At 47.4% G+C, this 21,031-nt stretch overlaps 1 protein-coding gene across 3 annotated transcripts in view; it reads left to right on the top strand.

The window, feature by feature from the left end:
• The window catches only part of PTPN1 (protein tyrosine phosphatase non-receptor type 1), a 75,956-nt gene that overhangs the window by 37,358 nt on the left and 17,567 nt on the right, over positions 1 to 21,031 (top strand). Inside the window, exons 1-5 of one of the 3 annotated variants that reach the window (XM_045295433.1) lie at positions 7,012 to 7,085; positions 12,564 to 12,654; positions 15,877 to 15,977; positions 17,421 to 17,519; positions 20,156 to 20,293. In XM_045295433.1, coding sequence (XP_045151368.1) covers positions 15,942 to 15,977; positions 17,421 to 17,519; positions 20,156 to 20,293 — 273 coding nt within the window. In that variant the 5' untranslated portion in view covers positions 7,012 to 7,085; positions 12,564 to 12,654; positions 15,877 to 15,941. Of the gene's footprint in view, positions 1 to 7,011; positions 7,097 to 12,563; positions 12,655 to 15,876; positions 15,978 to 17,420; positions 17,520 to 20,155; positions 20,294 to 21,031 lie in introns of those variants that run through there. The other 2 variants (XM_045295434.1, XM_045295432.1) reach the window with 2 other exon arrangements.

The following is a 21,031-nucleotide window of genomic DNA, read 5'->3' as shown; positions in this document are numbered from 1 at the left end:
AGCCCAGGCTAGCCTGTTGGGTGACAAGCAACACTGGCTTCCTAGTTCAGTCATGGCCAATGAAGTGAAAATAGACCCGAATTTGTAAATTATGAGTGAACCAGAATGGGGAACACCTGGCTAGAAACGTAATCCCCCCTCTTTAAACACAAGGGCCCGTGTGTGCGGGTTATGTTGCTATCAAATCTTTTACCTGGTGGAGTTGGAAACAACGGTGACCGGCTCAACAGGGACAGCAAACTACACCGCTTTGAGTGTGTGTTGTCACAGCCTTAGCGTCAGGTTGTACTGTGCCTCTTTTGAGTCTGCAGTACCAGGGCTTTGACCTATAACTTTTCCCTTTCCAGTTATCCCCACATTTTGCAAATTCAGGGCTGGTTGCATTTTGCAGCCTCAGTCATGACTGAACCGGCCCAAACTAGTTTGAAGCCCTGATTTCCCTACAAGTGTAGGCCAAAGTAATCCATACTGGATAAATACAAAAGACAAAGAAAGAAACTTGGATCAGAGCCCTCAATGCAATCTTCTTTGCAGAAGAACAAAGTAGCTGTATTCATTTGAACAACAAAAATGCTATTGTGAGATTTTAAAATTCTCTATATTTTAATCACCTAGGTTTCTTATGATCTCGAATTGGCTAAATAGTTACCAAAAAAAGATGACTCCAGTCTGCATCATCTTAAAAAGCATCCCTACTTGTGCTAGTTTATCTGTCTTTGGAAAAATAATTATTTGCTCACTCACAAATCACATTTACCAGATGCAGCTGCATTTTGTTACTTTGAGTTTAGGGGGAGAGAGGAAATTTCATTTTAAACTATAGCAATATAACACCACCAAGATTATACTGCACATAATGGGAGCACTGTTACACTGACTGAATGGGGCGGAGTGGGGTGGTGGGGGTGGATCATCCCTATTCTTAGCAGAGTAGGTAACTTAAAGGCAGTAAAATAGGCATAGTTGAAAATTGTAGAAGGAAAATAAGTAAACCCCAACTGAATTGCAGTTAAACTTTAAAAAATAGAGAGACTGAGGAGGAAGACTTTTTAACTTTAGGAGCAATAAGGGAATTCAGGAAAAGATCAGCAACAATTTAAGACGACTTAAAAGCTTTTTATCACACAAGTAATAGATATTCACTATGGGAAAAAATCTGAAAAACGTCCTCTCAAGCAACAGTAGAGAGCTGCTCTAGTATGTCATCACCACTTCAAGGAACTCCAGTGGTTCTACAGTGGGTTGCTACTGCAAGGTCAGCAGTTTGAAACCACCAGTCACTCCGAGAGAGAAAGACAGGCTTTCTATTCCCAGAAAGACTTAGTCTTCTGGAAGCCCACAGAGGCAGATCTATTCCACCCAATAAGGGTCACTATGGGTGAGAATCCACTCAATGGCAGCAAATTAGTTTTTTGTATCAGGACTTGATATTGACCTTCCCGCACTTGGATTTAACTTCCCAAACATCACATTTTTCAAATCTGCAGGCAGATAAATGCAAAGAGTGGTTTCCAGCAGAGACAAAGAGCTGTGACGGCCCTAATGAACATAAAGAGTGTATATGGCTTAGAAAAGGCCCAGAAGGCAAACCAGTAAGGGAGCCAGGTCAACCAGACACTGAGTGCTTCCCAGCCAAGTGGCCCATGGGTGTGAGAGCCAGACTGGCTGTGCACAGAAACGGCTGCTGGGAGGGCAGACCTTTCACACTGCTGTCCTGAATGTTCTCTGGCCACGTTTGGTGACCTCACAATCAAGATAGAAGCTTAGATGTTCTGAAAACATTTTCTTATTACTTAGCTGAGCTTTTAGAAGATAATATATGCGAATGTATTCATGAACTTGGGACAGGCAGATATTTCTTGAATAGGATATCAAAAATGCTAACTAGGAAAGATAAGATTGATAAAGAACTGCTGCTTATTGAAAGATGCCTCAAGAGAGTGTGGTAAGGCACTCTGCTGGAACTGTAGGTAAGCATTGGAATGTGCAACAAATGTACAAATGTGCTTGACACAACGGATGGGTGTATGGATTGTGATAAGAGCTGTATGAGCCCCCATAAAATGATTTTTTTAAAAAAGCATTGGACTGCTAACCCCAAGTGGTCCAAACCCACCAGCCACTCTGCTGGAGAAATGAGGCTGTCTGCCCGGGTAAAGACTTACAGCCCCGGCACCCTGGGTAGGGTTGTTATTATGAGTAGGAATCAACTCAGTGGCAGGGGTACTTTATGCGGACATGGTACATTGTTTTCAGAAAGAGATACAAATTCCTGTCACCCTGGTCCACCCGACTTCAATTAAATGGTGGGATCTCGTGTCTCTTGAATTTGTGCTTGTCTATGTCACTTGATTTGGCCGGTAAGATATTAGCAAAGATGACCCCACAGGAGGCTTCAAAAAGTACTTGCATATTAAGGTTTTCCCCCTTCTGGCTGCTTTTGGGAATTCAACATCACCACTGTGTGACAAAGCCCAGGCTAGCCTGTTGGGTGACAAGCAACACATGGCCTGGCTACCTTTCTCACTCTGGTTGACCCCAGGTTCATCTGTGAGCCCAGCCAACATCACATGCAGTAGAGCTAAGCCATCCCCATTAAGAGCAACTCAATGGCCAATGGTTGTTGTTAAGTAGTGGTGAGCCACTCGGTTTGATGGTGGTGGGAGATGATACTTGCAACATACATGACCACCCGCATATAAGAAACACCCGCTTACCATTAGGAAAAGACAGCCTAGAAGAAAAAGTAGACCAAGAGCGTGAGCAGGCACTTTACAAAAGAAGAGCTCCAAAGGGTCTGACAAATATATGAGAAGATAGTCACCATCGTGAATCGGGTAATTGCAAACCGAAACCCCAGTGAGATACCCACTACCTGCCCGCCAAGTGTGACAAGGATGGAGATCTGCTGGCATCTTCTGCTCTGCTGGGTGAGTGTCAGTTGACATGGCCACTTTAGAGAATTGCTTGGCCAGTATTATCTGTGAAAGTCATACAATCCACATCTCCCCGACTCATTCATTTCTTTCTAGCTGTGTACACGCTAGATATGTGTGTGTTAGATATAAACCAAGAGAAATGTGTTCGGCTGTTTGTAGCAACCTTGTTCATAATTGTCAGACAATGGAAACAAGCCAGAAGTCCAATGGTAGTAGGATAAATAGATTATAATAGTAGAATATTGAACAGCAGTGAAAAAGAAGGCATTTCCCCAATGAACTTCTTAAATGTCCTGCTTAACAGATGAAGCTAGACATAGGAAAACAAACTTTCTAAACCTTAAAGTTCATGCACGAGCAAACTAATCTACAGTACTGGAAGTCAGGCTGGTGGTTTGCCTTTGGTAAGGGGCAGTAGTGATGGGTGGAAGCAGCAGTGAGATACTGGAATGTTCTGTTTCTTGATCTGGATGATGGCATTTGCTGAAGTTCATCAAGCTTTATGCTTGTGATTTGTATACTTTTCCAGAGATGGCATACTTCATCAAACAAGTTTATTTTTTTCAAAAGATTGACTATGTCAGAAGCTGAGATTTACAAAAAGCATCATTTAAACCCACCTGTGTGGTGTTTCTTAGGCCCTAATTTGAAAATACATGGACTATGATATTCTTGGAGTTTGAAGTTGTGAGGGTGAGGTGTGTAAGATTGTATTCTCCAGAACATACCTCATACATCCTGTACTGTGCAACCTCTGGTTACAATTTCTGAAACCTACCAGGTGCTGCAAGTTCCTGACTGGAGGTTGGTTAATGATTTTAAAGGCCAGCATCGATGAGTAGATGACTTTAAAATAACTAAATTAGAGTGGCTGAAAGTCAGCTTCCGAAGTCCCTTTTGCATGCTTGCATTTGGGGGCCCTGACTTGGTAGGATGGCCATTAGAACCTTGGCTATTGCATGACTTTACAGTGAGGAGAATGGGTAGAAAGCCCCAGGCATATGGGCCACAATGTGTTTGTGGTTCGGGAAACTTCATGATAACTCTTGACAGAGTAAATAGGGAAGCACTCACTAAACTGGTAATCTTTGGCATTGTTCAGTAAGCCTTCTCTTGATTAGAGTATTTCTGTTTACTAGCCTCGGGTTAGCGGCATTGCGTCTTTCAGTGCTACCAGTCAAGCTTCAGCTCCGGGTAGCCAGCCCCTGTGAGAGCAGTAGCATAGAACTGCCTCCGTAGAGTTTTCTAGGTGGTAACCTTTTTTTTTTTTAAAGTCATTTTATTGGGAGCTCGTACAACTCTTATCACAATCCATATATCCATCCATTGTGTCAAGCACCATTGGTACATTTGTTGCCATCATCATTCTCAAAACATTTGCTTTCTGCTTGAGCCCTTAGTATCAGCTCCTCATTTTTGCTCCCCACCCCCCACTCCCCCCCACCCCCGCCATGGTAACCTTTTTATTCAAGCAAGGCCAAAACCTTTTCGTTGTGATGTGGGTGAAAAGTTTACAAAGAAAATTGTTTTCCCATTCAATAAGCATACACGTTTTATGGCTTACTGTAGCAGCATTCTTATGTTTATCATTTTCATTCATCCTTCTTTCCTAAGCCTTCTGACAATACTGATCTTTGGACAAATACTGCCCTTTCAACCTGTGTGGTCGGTTGTTCTAAAGTGAGTATACTCCCTGGTCATGCACACTTTATAAGCCTGTCTGTTGGGTGGCTGAAAGTTGAACCAGGAGGAAGGAGTTCAGTTTCAGGTGCAAGGTGTCAAAAAAATCATTTTCCCAGTGGTTCTACCATCATCAAATCGGTAAGCCTAGGATTGGTTTGTTTTGTTTTGCTTTTTATGATTTTGAGTTTTGTTCCACATTTTCTCAAACTCAGTCTAGGGTCTTTTCATATAATTAATGCCTTTCAGGGTGGTTGACAGTAGTAATCGAGCACCGTCTAGGTTTTCTGGTCTCAGCCTCAGAACCTGAGGTTAGTCCTTTAGACTCATTGTTTTGTTTGTCTGTAATTTCTTCATTAGTCATTACTCCAGATGGGGAGAGACCAATTGGTGCACTTCGTGTGGCTGCTCTCAAAACTTTTAAGACTTCACTTGCTACTCACCAAAGTAGAATGTTGTCTTTGTGGACTATGTTGTGCCAGTTGACCTTGATGTCTACTGCAACTTTTAAGCTCTCAGAAGGTTATGGTCCTTACAGGAGCAGACTGTCAGGTCTTTATTTCATGGAGTCATTTGGGCAAGTTTGAACCACCAACCTTCCAGTTAGTCGTTAGGTGTTTAACTGATGTGCCACCAAGGCTCCTTTGCACATAGCTTTCAAACTCACAGTGCTTCAAGTCAATTCTGACTCGTTGTGACCCTCTAGGACAGAGTAGAGCTGCCCTCTTTGGGATTCTGAGGTTGTAAATCTTTACGGAAGCAGGGAGCCTCCTTTTTTTCCCTGAAAACTTGCTGGTGGGTTCGAACTCATGGCTTTAGGATCTTAGGACATAAAAGAAGAAAAGTTTAAACCAAGTTATCTTTAAATTATACTTAAAGAACCATGCATGTTGTGCTATGTGTTCAGTCTACTATTATTCTTAGACACAGTTCCATGTTTGCGTCCCTAACTTAATTCACAGGAAGGCACAAAAGAAAAAAAGTGTAGCTACCCTAGGGAACCAGGACCATAGTCTCGGGAGACACCAAGATCAACTGGCATAACAAAGTTCACAGACACTGTTCTATATCTTACTTTGATGAGTAGCACCTGGTGTCATTAAAGCTTGTGAACAGCCCTCTGTGATGCATCTGTTGGTCTCGCTGTGTTCAAAGGAAAGGAGTGATGAAAATCGAAAGACGAGTGAAAACAAGTGGTTCCGTGAATTAGTGAACCATCAGTCTCCACAACCCTGAGACCAGAAGAACTACATAGTGCCCAGCCACCACTATCCACTGCTCCGTAAAGGATCATATGCAGGTCCTGGATAGAGTGGAAGGAATGTGGACCAGAACTCAGAATCATAAAAGAGATAAAACTTACTGGTTAGAGACTGGAGAGACACCCCACCACCACCACACCCCAAGACTATGGCCCTTAGTCACCCTTCAGCCCTGGTACTGAACTCACTCCACAGTTAGGACAAAGTTCTGAGGGTTACGAAAGGCAGAGGGATAGGAACAGGAAACAGAGAGGAAGTAGGATAAGCAATAGTACTTTGAGGAAATTGCAATGGATGCATTAAGAAAATGTGAATGAATTGTTGAGGGTAAAACTGATGATGGGCTTTGTAAGCCTTTAGTTATTTCACAATTTAAGGTTGAAAAGAAAAATTGCAGGTGCAGATAAAATCAGGGCCTTTAAGCCATCATTCTCCCTTTAGAGCAGCTGTTCTCAACCTGGGGGTCACGACCCCTTTGGGAGTCAAACGGCCTTTTCACAGGGGTCGCCCAATTTATAACAGTAGCAAAATGACAATTATGAAGTAGCAACGAAAATAATGTTATGATTGGCGGTCACCACCACATGAGGAACTGAAAGGGTTGTGGCACTGGGAAGCTTGAGAACCACTGCTGTAGAGGGTGTGACATCACTACTGTTGAGCTGGGGGGCCGGGCGGGGGGCGGGTGTATGCGGAGTGCACAAGAGGGCATGTCCCTTGTCTGAAGGTCTCATCTGTTCTCTTTCCTAGGAATCTTAGTAACTTTGTTGACTGGTCCTGGGTGTGTTGGTGAAGGTGACACTTGACAGGGCTTCATGCTGAACCCAGCATGTGTGTGTCTCTCCCCTACTTGAACCACGCTGCATGGAGCTCGTCCCGCTTGTTCATCTTGACATTCTTTGTGCCTCCCACATAGTCCGTGTGCCACGAATATTTGCATGAATTCAAGGGACTCATAAATTGAATATAAACCTAAACGTGGTTTCGTGGGTACACACACACAGTTCTTTGGAAGTGCTTTGGTTACCTGTTTCCTCTTCTGGTTGCTTGTCTGTTTTTGTGAACTGTCGCTCCCAACTGCCTTTGAATATCTGTCTTACCCTTTGTTACTTTTCCATCCAGGACCCTAGAAATCTATACTCGTACAGTCCCCATTCTGTGAAGGGGCTCCGTTGTGGCAACTCCATTGTCCCTCAGTTCTGATGTAAGTTTGATGTAAGTTTTGATTTTCATTTCTCACTATTACTGCCTTTTATTAAGTCCATCTTTGGATATCTGTAAATGATGATCAAGCTGAAGCATTCATTGTGCATATTACTAAAAGATGTACAAAGAAAGGCAAGACAAACAGTCCTGAGAGTGGTCCATCCTGACAGGACTCCAGTGTTCAGTCGGGATGCTAACTGTGCATTGGGTTGAACATGGCAGCGCCTGTGTCTTCCCCTTCGTTTTGATAACAGCATCTTGTACTGCTTTTGAAGTACTTAAAAAAAAAGTCTTTGCCAAAACTGGTTTCATTTTGATTTCTGTTACTTCCCATTCCTATTTCTAAGTGGTGCCCAAAAGGCATCCTAACCAGCTTCGTTAGTCTGGTCCCCCATGATCTTAGAGCAGGAAGATCTTGTGGTCCCTGTGTGCCGTCCTCCTGGTGGCTGGCTGCTTAGTGTGGGGACTTTAATCTTAGAGGGAGGAGACGGCTGGTAGTCCGGTTTCCTCTAAGGAAGGTGTCAACCTGGCACTCCCAGTTACTTAGGTCCTTAGTCAGCTGCACAGCTGTCCCCCGGCATGCTGCCCGCAACCCAGACCCTCAGAGTTTCAAGCCGCCCTTCTGGAAAGCAGAAGGTAAACAAGACAGAAGTGAAAGTAGATTTCATCTTTTACAGGAAGAGTTTTGTGGTTCTCAGCATTTAAATAGATACTGGTTCCAATATGTTTTATTGACATCAATTACTGGAAGTCTGATTCATTTTCTGCCTATTGATTTCTGCCCAAGGTGAAATTCATGACATTTCACCAAAAAGAGAAGTGATTTAAAAAAAAAGAAAACAAAACAGATGCTATTAAGGTTGGTAAGACAAGGTTTAAAACCAGTGACACGTGAAAAGGCCGTTTTATACCTGTGTTAGCAATGCTCTCCTGATGTGTGTAGAAATAAGGAAGGCTTCAATCGCTTGCTCTCATGATCCAAGAATTCCATTAGCATTCACATCCAAATTGGATTTGATGGCCCAAACGAATTGTATCTGCATTAAGGCTTTCCCGGAGTAGTGTGCCACAGCAATGTGCTTCCACGCATCTAAGGGAATCACACGTCACAGCTGGAAAAGAAGTTTGAGTACTGACTGGAAGTGAATCAAAAATAGCCATTCACCAGGAATACATGAAGTGGCTTTGTTTCTATAAATGATTCGGGGTCACGCTCAGTGACAGTGGCCCCCTTTTGCTATTTCTAAAGGTTCTGTGTTTTAATTGACAGGAACCCTGGTGGCACAGTGGTTAAGCATTCAGTTGCTAACTAAAAACACACTGTTGGAATCTGCAGTGGCTCTGTGGGAGAAAGATGGCAGCCTTGGGAGCCCTGTGGGACAGTTCTGCTGCCCCCAAGGACCGCTGCTGCGGGTCAGGATGGATTAGGTGAGGGCCACGGACTGGACTTGGGTATGTCAGTGCTGGGGGCCAGAGAGCGTCTAAAAGTGCACCCAAGGACCATGCTCAGTCTCAGCTAAGCTTCCAGAAGCTGGCTCACCCTGAAGGACTCACTCTGCATACACATAATTGTTCTCGTTGTGGTTGTGAGTGCGTTATCTGTCAACCTTGCCCAGACCCGTGTAGGCACTGACCCAACACCCGCCCTCAGGACCCAGCATAGCCTGTCGCCCTTCAGTGCTGTCCAGTTGTGTTCTTTCCTTCCTCCCTTACTCTGCCTTCGAGCTGTGTGTCACAGACGCTTCCAGCATGCTGCGGTTTTAAAACTGGTTAGCTAATCTTGCTTGTTGATTTCCATTTTTTCTCTGTTCACTGAGCATTGTAGCCCATCTTCAAAATTCACAATGTTGCACGCACAACACATTGCATAATGGCTCTATGAATGTAGGGGGAAATAATAAAAATAATATCCTGTGGTTTGGGCAATCAATTTGATCATCCCATTAACTTGCACAGGCCAAAGACGCCACACTGCTTTTGACTTCAAAGGCCTTTAACCTCTGGCTTGGATGGTGTGTGCATTTTACAGGGTGGACCTGGTTACTGAGCAATGTTGTGCTCTCCTAATTCATGATTATGGGATTTATAAGTAACAGGATTTGTGCAACCCTCACTGATTTGAAGATACGTTTCCTAATGGTTTTGTCCCAGCCACCACTCCCTCCTGCTTCTACACACTTTTCTGGTCAGAGAGCTGCCAGCTTCCGGGCCAGCATCCGGGTGCTCAGTTGGAGCATTTGAAGTGGCTGCTCCCCTGTATCTCTGCCCAGTAGCTTGTATCAGATACCAGGTGACTGTTGGGACCGTCCCCTGAGACAGCCCTCTGAGAAATGGGCTGAGGGGGGCGGACAGGGAGGTAGTTGCTAAGGGGCACGGACGGGGCCTTAGTTCATTGCGGCAGTAGTGAGAGTAAGTCACCACCGGGGAAACCAGAGGCCACTGTTGGAACCATCACAAAACAGTGGTTCCTGCTTTGAATCATTTTATGAACTCTTTCCGTGATACTTTATCTGCAGTCTGTGTGGCCCAACCCTAAAGCAAATAGTAATGCTAATTAAATCCAACACCATCTGTTTTGTAACACGATGTGGAAGAAATAGGATTTGATGCAACATTTGCCCAAGAGTTTCCCTTTCAGGTCCATCTCTGGCTTCTAAAATGATCCATGTGACGACTGAGCTTCAGGGAACCTCTAGTGTCGTTACTTAAGGTGACAGCATTGTGTGGGAGGGCCAGGAAGGGACGGGTGTGCACTCCTCAGCAGGCACCCCACTGCATGGCGGCTCACCCGCCTAAGGAGGAGAACAAGGTCTTTAAACCCGAATCCTCCCCGTGTCTAACTTAGGGATATGCTGAATTTAAACATGAAGATGTTTCTGCAGCTGGACTGGCTCTTTGTGTCTGTGTTTTGAAGAAAAATAGAAATCTGACATTGAAAATGAATCAGCTTTTCGTCCCCATGTGACTTTTTGCTAATTGGATTTTAGAGGTCTTTGGGTCTGGAACAATGAGCTTTCCTGAAAATGCTCACATCCACCCCCGCGGCCCGTTCCCCTTCCGTGTTAGAGTTGCAGTCCTGGCGGGGTCCTTTGTTTTCTGCCATGAGCAGGGGCGGATGGGAAATTGTAGCTTCAGAGATGATCCCACCAGTGTTGGCTTCTGCCCCACTCACTTCCTCGCCTCTCTGAAGAGCTCCAGCTTAGCAGATGTTTTGTTTAAACTTTAGCGAGCAATTATACATCTTGCTAGCCAAGCTGTCGTTTTAGAAGAACTTGCTTCCTCTCCCCAGCTGGAAAATGGCTTCCGATAGAGATGAAGTCCATCATTTGGGGGGCCCAGTGCCTGCCTATCCAATGAGTGCAGGTGGACTTTAGACTATTTCCTGTCACCTGTAACCAGTCTTTGTCATGTCTATCGGGTCTTGTCTCTGAGAGAGACAGGTGTTTGACATCTTATATAGACTATCTAGTGTACCCGAATTGGATGGTTCTTGAAATAGTGGTGTTCCAGGGCAGCCCCAGGACTGTCACAGGGTCAGAGATTTTTAAATTAAGCTTACACACACACATCTGTAGTTTTTAATGATGGTTGTATTATTTTCGACATGAACTTTGAAATATAATGTATAAATAATAAAATATGTCCATTTTAAGTAATTTAGTCCACAGAATTTGACAAACAGCTACACCCACAAAACCACCAATACAATGAAGGTACCAAACATTTTCATCATTCCCCAAAATTCCCTTGTGCCCCTGGTCTCAGTGCCATCCCCACTGCCACCCTCGTACACTGTCTGCAGCATTGTGACGCACACTTGATGGGCCCTGTCCTCATGCCAGGAGATTTCCTGGAATTATTATTACAGTGTTCTCTTCTCTTCTGCTTAGCTTTGACTTTTTGTGGAGAAGGGGACCTGGACTTCGGGAAGATTTCTTCTACTTTATCTTCTGGCGCATCCATTGAGCTCATCATTTCTACTAACATGTTTTTAAGCTCTAAGAGATATTTTTGCTTATTTTCTGGGATATCCTGTGCTTGATTCATGGATACAAGGGCTTTTCTTATCTTTCTGAATAGACTCGTAATAGGTGTTTTGTTGTTCTAAAGGCTTTCTTCACTGTGTAGTTGGTTTCAAGGGCTTTTCTTCCCCTTTTATTTTGTTTGTCCCTCTTGCAGCCCTGTAGTGGGAGGCCTGGGCATGGTGGTGGCTGGGAGTTCAGGCTGATTGGGAGCTCTGAGCTTGCTTGGTAACCCTGAGCTGGCCACAGGCCCCTGGTGGATTGTGAAGTGCACACCGTGGCGAACAGATCTTCTGGTCTCTGCCTGGACAGCGAAGGTCTGGCCACCAGTGTACGTACCTGTTAGGACAAAGGACTCGGGTCTCGCTTAAACCCCAACCCCACCCCACCCCCGTCGCTGATGTGGCACTCACACTAGCCATTGTGCCAGTCTCCAAGTGTAGAGTTTCCAGAGACCACACCTCCACGGTTCTGCAGAAGTGAGAGGTGGGGAGAGGACAGGCACCCAGCAGCTGGGATTAGGGGAGGAGGGGCCTGTTCGTGGACAGCTCAACCGACCCTGCAGTGGGTCTGCCTTCCCTCAGGACGTGTGTGTGTGTGTGTGTGTGTGTGTGTGTGTGTGTGTGTGTCATCTTGGAGGATCCTGAGGTGTACAACATTCGGTCGGTTCTTACTGTTCCCCACTGTGGACTCGTAATGGGTGTCCTCAGCTCTCCCGACTCCTTTCAACCCGCCTGCTTTCCCACTTACCAGGTTCTGCTGCTGTTGTGGTTGCTCCCCATCTCCTGTTCGGGGCTTAATGAGGGAACAGTAGAAGGGACAAAACGCCTGTAATGCAATCCCCATCCATGGTATTTGGGTAGAGAGTCAAGTTAGCCAAAATCCAGTGCAGCCTCCGTCTCCAGACACCAGGCAGGTCTTCTGTGAACCCAGACTCGTCCTCCTCCTGACTTAACAATGGAGTGTCCCTTAACAATGGAATAACCCTCTCCTGGGATAGCAGTGCGATGGTTTGAGGGCATCAAAGTGTGTTTGATCTGCTCAGAATAACTTCCGATCTGGAGCTCCTAGGCCTGGTGTTTACGGTCTTTCACAGGTGTCCCCTGGGTGCCTACCTTCCCTCCCGCCTTGGCCCATGCAAGATGGTGCACCAGCCCCAGGCCACTCCTTTCAGGTGGGCCTTGCCCTCCCTTGCCATCTCTGTCCTCAGGCACACAACTCCCTCCTCCCCAGTTGTGAGGCCCTTGTCTAATCTTCACCCCGCTCTTGTGGGTGGCCCTGTCTGTACTTAGGCCTTTGGACATACGCCTGAATTGCCACCCCACCAGTTATCAGATCTGGGGCTGCTCCGGAGCCTGACATGGAGCAGAGCCTCAGATTAACATTTGAATGACTCTGATGTGGGAGATCTCAAAAGAAAACTCTTTATCCTTTTTTTTTTTTTTTTCCTGTAGGATATCCGACATGAAGCCAGTGACTTCCCATGTAAAGTGGCCAAGCTTCCTAAAAACAAAAACCGAAACAGGTACAGAGATGTCAGTCCCTGTAAGTATTCAAAGCACCATCAGGGGCTTGGGGGTGGGGCAGGGCTAATATCCATAGTGGGTGGGCCTGTTGAGCCACGCCTCCCAGGCTCCCCTGGGTTTGTGAATAAATCACTAATAGCCTCGCCTTAGGACTTGATGGTTTCCTATATTAAAGAAAGATATTAGAGACTTACAAGTAATGGTTCCTTTCTCCCCTATTGTAGAAGGGGTATGGTTTCCGTGTCTGGAAAATACAGCTGAGTTCAAAGCACCTTTTTTTAGCTTTGACTATATATTTTTGTGATGAATCATTTTCCTACCAGCTGAAGCCGAGTCCACCGCGAGCATGCTAGAACCTTTTCTCAGTGACTCAGCACTGGTATTAATTGGCCCAAGGCATCATAAAGCGTGAGGCCCTGGGAGCCCACTATAGGGAGGGAACTGGTCACCTCTCCTAAAACCTCGAGGCAGCTCCACTTCCACTTGCCTGGTGTCTGCTGACCCCCGCAACAGCCTCCACCTTAGGAGGGACCAGCTTCCGGTCTGGGGACCACCTAGAAAGTTGCTAACTGGCAGTACCCAGATGAGAGGCAGGAGAGGCTGGACCAAGGGGTGGGGGACGTGGGGGAGCACCTGACTTGCTCTAGTCCTTAGCCGTTAGATCTTCACCCTGTTCTATTCCCCAACCAAAGAGGAATTGGAGCTGCTGAATTTCCCAAATTCTTGGCTGAGACATCGAAGATAGAACCATCGGTTGCTCTATTCAGGCCCTGGCTGGGCACCTCCGGGAGAGGTGACCTCAGTGCTCCTTGAGGCAGAGTGGGCTGTGCCGGGGACCATTCTTGGGGGCCAGAAAAGTTTGCACTCCCGAGCACTGCAGTACTCTCTTTTGAGGTTTGCAGTTCAGCTCCACCACTTTGGGGAAGTTGTTCTCTGACCTTCAGCCACGCGGGACCACACCTGTCCCATCAGATGGGCTGTGTAAAGATGACATAAGAGAAGCCCAAACCCACTGTCAGCGAGTTGACTCAGGCTCAGAGCCACCTTGTAGGACAGGAAAGAACTGCCCTTTATGGGAACAGACTACCCCTTCAGTTACTAGCTAGTCACTAAGTGCTGGCCCAGGTGGATTGTTGTTTGATGGCGGCCACACCAGGAAGGCCTGGGGTGCTTTTATGGGATAGGGCTGCTCTGCTGGTACTCAAAGTCAGCCAGACTGGACAGAGCCCCTCCCAGGTGTTTAAAGAATTTTTTTTAACGCAAGGCCTTGGGTGATTCTACTGTGAGGTCTCCCCAGAAACGTGTGGCATCCAGATCTGAGCTGGAAAGAACATCCCCTGTCCGTACACACCCCCACCCCCACCTCCCAGTGCCTGGAGAAACCCTGGGCTCCAACCTCTCCCTTACTCTCCAGTAAAGGATGTGATATGCTGTCAGGCTCTGGGACAATGGAGGGGTGTGGGAGGAGGGGGCGATTCAAAGTAGAGGAGGCTCTCATGTCCAAGTGATTGTAATGCTGGTGGGACAGTAATGGCAGCCGCCAATGTTGGGTACTTGCAGATACCAGGCACTGAGCTGGGCATTTTACATATCCTCTCACTGAATCTTCCGCCAGCCCTGACCTCTTCCATCTGGCATGGAAAACTAAGGCTCAGAGGCCAAGTCGCTTCCATCATAGTCACCCACTCACAGCCCACCAGCGCCAGTCACCCAGGTTGTTGGGGATCTTTTTATCTCCGTAGTACATTTCAGTTCTACCTGAGTAGCGGCCCATCGTATGAACTCTTCCACAAGGAGAAACATTGTTCTAAATGTGGTGGCGGGGTTTGAAAAGCATCTCTCATTAGAGTTCATCTGTAGAGCAGAAAACCCCCAACAGCTCTTCCCATTCACTTCTCTCCCCTTGGGCTGGAGGAAGCCTTCTTTGTGGTGGGCGCCAGAGCTCAGCCGCCCTTGTGCTGAGCCCACCTGCTGCTGACAGCTGCACTGACCGGAAGAGGGCGTGCCCCTCCAGGAACCCCTGCTGGGCTTATGGCATAGGGATGGCTTCAGGGACCCAGAATCTAGCTGTCCTTGCTTAGTGACTGGGGCAGAACTTCTAAATGAGAGTTTGTTTCTGAAATTATTCCAGAAGTTACATTTAGTATATCCATACTTATCAGAGGTTTTGGATTAAAACACCTTCGATGGTGACAGGTTCTGAATTTAAAAGATTTAGAGCCAGCTACTAACGGAAAAATTAATGATTCGAGGCCACTAGCTGCTCTGCAGAAGAAAGACTTAAGCAGTCTGTTCCCATAAAGATTACAGGCTAGGAAACCTGATGGGCGGATTCTACTTGGTTCTAGAGGGTCACTCTGAGTCAGAATCGATTTGGCAGCACACAGCTGTGAGCAACACGTTCGTTGTACTTGCGCTATAGAGAAATTCGTGGGAAGGAGTTTGAGATGCATCTTCCAACACCAGCCGTGGATAGGCTGAAGGGTGATTGGAAACCATTGTGCTGAATAGCGCTGAGGGGGCTGGATGTTTGTTGGATTTTGTTCCCCTTTAAAGATTGAAGCTATTAATTTTTGGATTTTACAAAAGCATATCCATGTACACCTTCCTTAATGACTTCATCTCATTACTCAATGTTTTGCATTTATGACAATAGTAAAAAATGTACTATCAGACAATTTTGTGTAGTGTAGACGTACATACAGCTGCTGGTAAGAGACACCAAGATGTGAGGTGCGTGTCGCGCTGCCTGTTAGGTTAAGGTTATGTGCCGGACGGACCATGGTTCTCAGTGGTTTGGCAGTTATGTAGTGATCTAATTTGAGTTACGCAGTGATGTGATCGTTTTGGCCTTTGGAAACTAACCATGTCGATGCGTGAGGATTGGGTGTGTTGGCCATCAGGGAATGGATCCCTTGGTTCCCCTGGCCTACCTGGGAGGCGGGAGAGATAACAGGCATTAAGGGAAGATAGGCCCTAAGAATTAATTTCCCAAATAAGATACATTTTGTTGTAATAAAGTTTATCCGCGTTATTATTTACTGTAAAATTTTAAGCACATCCAAAAAAACCTTTCTGTTTTTATCTCATCAGTCATATTTGATCTTCTGAGTTACCAGCCATCAATCATCACATTGATGGCCTCAGCCCCCACGGACGCCCTGATGACCGACATAACGCCTTCGTCCTGCCAGCTCTTGGACCCCCAGGATTAACCTCTGAGTTCTGGTTTGCCTTTCAGTTGACCACAGTCGGATTAAGCTGCACCACGAAGATAACGACTATATCAATGCTAGCTTGATCAGGATGGAGGAAGCCCAGCGGAGTTACATTCTCACCCAGGTAAATGGGTGGTTCTGATTCCTGAGAGAGTTTCGCTTCCTTCCACACAACTGAAGTTGTCCGCCACATCTTCTGGAGTGTTGGGTTTTAAACAGACAAAAAGCCGACCAAAGAATGTTCTGTTTGTTGATGACATGAATCTGGGAAGAGGCATTGCTGGGAACCACAGCACCAAGAAAAACAGCATGAAAATGCCACAAGTGCCTGTGGTCTGCGGACGGAGGAGGCCAAGCCACTGCCGCCTCTCCCCTACAGAGGCTGCAAATACTCCCCTGCCAGTCACAGGCTTCTCACACTAAAGCTGGGAGCGCCGAGGTAGCACCTTTGTCCCATTCTCTTTCCGAGTGTCTGTTGTGTTCTCGGCACCTGTCGGAATGGCCCAGGAAAGGCTTGCATGGCAAGTGTGAATTTGAGAGAGTGCTTAACCTTCTCTGGGCCGCGGATGCCTTTCGGAGGGAAGAAGCAGAAGAACGGTGCAGTCGGTGGCCCTCTTGTGCACACCTACTGGCTGGAGACCCAGAGACCACAGGCACCTGTCAGAGAGGAAGGACTTCCCTCCTTCCTTCGTTTCCTCCAGTCTAATCTGTTACCTACAGATGGAGCGGAACCCTCTCCATTTCCCTTTTTTCCAAATCAGAAGTTTTTATTTTCTCCTTCATGTAGTTTGTTAATCTTATACAGACATCTTTAAGTTCTAGGGTGCTTCTGAGCACATATTTCTGTTTCATAGTTGCATTTTAAAATCAGAGGGGAGCCTGAAATGACTGTGAACCCAGGCCAATTTGGGGTGGGAGCTCGGTTGGGGGGTGTCCACCACAGCCTCTCTTACTGCCTCTTGGGTCCTGTCCCTGTCCCTTCATAAGCAGCCTCACTGGGCCCCGTCTGGTTCTTAGTAGAAAATGCAGATCAGGCCTTCATTAGGCCTCGGCTTCCGGACCTCCCAGGCTGAGTCTACACTCATTCCCGGGTCCAGCACACAGCTGTGCTTGTTGCCAGGTGGGCTGAAGGAAGTTCGTGCCGCTCGGCCAGCCCTCTACCGGGCCTTGGCGACACTGTTCCCGCAGGGCCCTAATTCACGTCACATGTGTCTGTGTCTACATGCCTCGCTCCAAGGAGCGAGACTGGCTGAGGCCAGCTGCCAGGTAATGGGCTAAGTTCTTGGTCTGAATGATCACAGTTAACTTGCACAACCGACTGAGTGGTCCCGTGGCACAGCTGAGGCACGGAGGCAAAAGGATTTTTCCAGGGTCACACAGATGACAGTGGATCTGGGACTCAGATCCCCAGGTGCATCCTATCACTTTCTCCTCACTGCTTCCTGCCTACACCCACCAGTGGGCTTGGGCACCCCGGTAAGTCCGTGGGACCCAGGGGCCTGTCAACTGCCCACATGCCCTGGTGTGCGCTGCTTGGGTCACACGTGCTCTCATCGTCTGTTTGCAGGGCCCTCTGCCAAACACGTGCGGGCACTTTTGGGAGATGGTGTGGGAGCAGAAGAGCAGGGGCGTGGTCATGCTCAACAGAGTGATGGAGAAGGGCTCGGTGAGTGGGCTTGTTACTTTCGGGGTTGCCATCCATCCGTCCGTCTGTCTGCCCTCCCACAAACCCACCATGAAGCGAACACTCTCCATGTTTCTTTATTGCTGTTAGTGGACGCTCTTGTTTTTTTAATATAAAAAATGTCAGCAGCATATCAGGGGACTCTAAAAAGTTGATACAAAACATGAACTTGGGAAGATTACAGAAGTTACCCACAAATTTTTTGAAGTCCTTTCTTATAAAACATCTGTCTATAAATCTGTGTTTGTTATAAATAAGTCAGATATAGTGAAGAAGGGAGGAAAAGGTACAGGTTGCCCTTGACCACCCCCTACCCACACCCCAGGTCATCCCTCTCCAGAGTCTGGGCAGTCCGCTCCCTTGTACTCTGGTCTGTGGCCTCTGGGCCTCTGTCTCACATGTGGTGTAAAGCAGTCTTTATGTGGAAGCAGCTCCCTTGGCTACAGAGAGGAGTGTGCCCCTGTTGACTGCAGAGGGCGCTGCGGTGCTTCTCCCTGGCCACGTCTCATTAGTGTGGACTCTGCCCATGCAAATGCTACAGAATGAGAGGGGCTCTTTCTTTCTCCCACATTCTGTGCAACTTTCAGAACCTCCCTGGGACAGCCCACTGGCTAGATGGGGCCACACGGTTGCTCTGGCCACCACCCAGTGTCCCTGTAGCAGCCCTCACACACCCCATCCCCACCTCTTCACTTGTTCCCCTCAGTCCAATTTTGTACCCTGTTTCCAGATTGGCCCTTCTAAACTGAGGCTCACCACACACACCCCGCCAGCTGAACAACCTCCTGTTCCCTGGTCTTACAGGATGAGGCTTTGTGGGGCTTACAGGGAAGGCTGACATAGTCTAGGCTCGCTGGCTCCACGCCCTACTGTCACCACCTTGCAGCAAGACAAAGTGTTTTTTCTTCTCTTACCATGTTCTCTGAGTCACCACGCCCACTCCCAGGTGTCCCCAGCCTGCAGCTGGCACCTGCCTTCCAGTGCTTCTCACTCTGGGCCCGAATGTCTACGAAAGTCTCTCCCCCCGGGGACACTACACCTGCGTAGCATGTGTAGCAGTCCACAGAGTGGACAGAAGCTTGTGCCCACCTCCTCCCCTCCAGACACTGCAGCACTCCTGGCCCCAGGCTCTCCAGGTCAGAGGAGGAGGAAGAGCATTTGGCCCAGGGGTCCCCAGGCCTTGCTAGGTGCAGGCACCTCGATCCCTGGGCTCAGCTGCCCTGGCCACCTCTGACCACACACTCAGCCTGCCAGGAGGCCGTCAGGAGTCCCTAGAAACCACCTGTCCAGAGAAAGCAGTCAGGCCCTAGAGCAGTGGTTCTCAACCTTCCTAATGCCGTGACCATTCAATACAGTTCCTCATGTTGTGGTGATACCCCAACCATAAAATCATTTTCGTTGCTACTTCATCACTGTAATTTTGCTACTGTTATGAATCGGGTGGTTCGACCCCCAAAGGGGTCGTGACCCACAGGTTGAGAACCGCTGCCCTAGAGGGTTAAAACCCCCAAATGCAAAGAAGTAACACATCCAAGGAAGCTCTCACAGTGGAAACAGAACCACCGAGCCTCTTCCCTGCACCCACAAAAGCACCCACAAATGGGTGTCCACTCTCACCTTCTGCTGCTGCCCACTTTGTAAAACTGTAAATATTGGTGTAGCAGGTGAGGCACGTGTGTGAATACTCAAACTGGTGACCTGATTCCTCTGATCACAAAAGAAACCTTTTTTTTTTTTGCAGTGAAAGTGGTCTCTAAGTGTTTTTCTCTCGACTTTGGTGGCTCAATGAGTAAAATGTAAAGTTACAAAGTATGCAGCCAACCCCCAGCTCTCGCTGCTCCTGTCAGCACTTTTGACTAAACAACACAGGTGGCTCCCAACAGGCACCTTCCCATCAAGAACATTGGAAACTGGAACGCTAGGGCCGGGCGAGTACAGACTAACAAAGCAGACTGGTCCCCTGGCGTCCAGTCATAAAGGACAGAGACTAAACTCGAGCCCTGAGCTGAACAGCGAAGTGTCCTGCTAACTTTGAGTCAGACTTTCTCAACCAACCCAGATCTTTGAGAGTTGACTTGTTTTAGAGGAAAATTCAAGTAGAAACACTGAAGTTGTCTTTTCGTCAAAACCATAGCAGTGGGCCGCAAGCCTTCTCTGAACATGAACTTGTAGTTGGCAGCAGCCCTCAATGCGAAAGTATCCGTATGCTGCCTCTTCTGTTCTTGCCATTGACGAGCGCCTGCTTTGGGTAGGGTCAGATGCCTGCACTCGGTATGCCAGGCTGTCAGACTGCTTTGAAGTGGTACATAGCTGGTTCCACTTTGTAGAGGACAGGAAAGAGACCAGACCAAACCCACCTTACCTCCCTGAGACTCCCCGTCACCAGGGCAGGGAACCAGGGCACTGCTGGGGTTGCAAGACCACGTGCAGCCCTATTGAGAGCTTCACAACCCCTTTTCCCCACCCCCCAGCCCCTCCAGGAGATTTGTCGGTGCACTGGAAGTGACTTCCAGGTTTGGAAGACCCTGGGCCTCTGTGTTACCATGGCACTGGGGAATGTGTTCTCTCAGGAGAACAACTGGCTGCTCACAGTAATTCACTGTTATTTCCACCTCCAGTTAAAATGTGCACAGTACTGGCCACAGAGGGAAGAAAAAGAAATGATCTTTGAAGACACAAACTTGAAGTTAACCTTGATCTCGGAAGATATTAAGTCCTATTACACAGTACGGCAACTAGAATTGGAGAACATCACAGTAAGTATGTCTTGAGCTTTAAGCACACCGGACGGTGGCTTTTTCTCTTGTGCGACGGCTGACTTGGGACATGCCGTCCAAGTTTCATGTGTCCTAGGCAAAGTAACAACTTTGGCGCTGTGGCCCACTAAGCACAGACCAGTGGCACCTGGAAAGGGACATTTTTCTCCATAGAGCTCTGGCTCAACTCTTAACAGTACCAATTCTCGGGAAGGAAAGGAAAGACTGAAAGTGACCTCTTCCTGCCCTCGAGGTAGAGGAATTGCAGACCGGCCGGTGAGAGAGAGACGTCAGCGGAGAGGCATCTGCTGCTGTCGCTCTCAGCCTCCTTGGCTGGAGCACAGGACAAGGGCCCTCCGAGGCTGGCTCCTGTGCCACAGCCAGCAGACGTCTTCTAGGGAGGTCTCTGGGTGTTTTTATGTGGAAAGAATTTCCAGTCCCAGCTGCTTGACAACAGCCTGTCATTAAAAGACAGCCTTTGGTTCTTATCAAAATGGGGGAAATGCAGAGCAGCATTTTGGATTTTCATGGCCTCCAGATTTTCTAGGGCCATAGAGGCTGGATGAAGCCCAAGACTCTTGCCCTGAGATGATCTGTAAACCTTAAATCAAGGTGTCTTTGGAAGTCTTCTTCAAACCTTGGATTGCCTTACCTACAAAAGGACATCTGCCTGGAGTATGATGCTCTATAACGTCTGTCAGTTTGGTCTACACGGGATCAAACCGACAACAGCAATGT

This window comes from Echinops telfairi, unplaced genomic scaffold (assembly GCF_000313985.2).
Source record: "Echinops telfairi isolate 266 unplaced genomic scaffold, ASM31398v2 ScPeMD7_5592;HRSCAF=6446, whole genome shotgun sequence".
Classification (NCBI taxonomy): Eukaryota; Metazoa; Chordata; class Mammalia; order Afrosoricida; family Tenrecidae; genus Echinops; species Echinops telfairi.
This window is presented reverse-complemented; position numbering and strand designations above follow the sequence as displayed.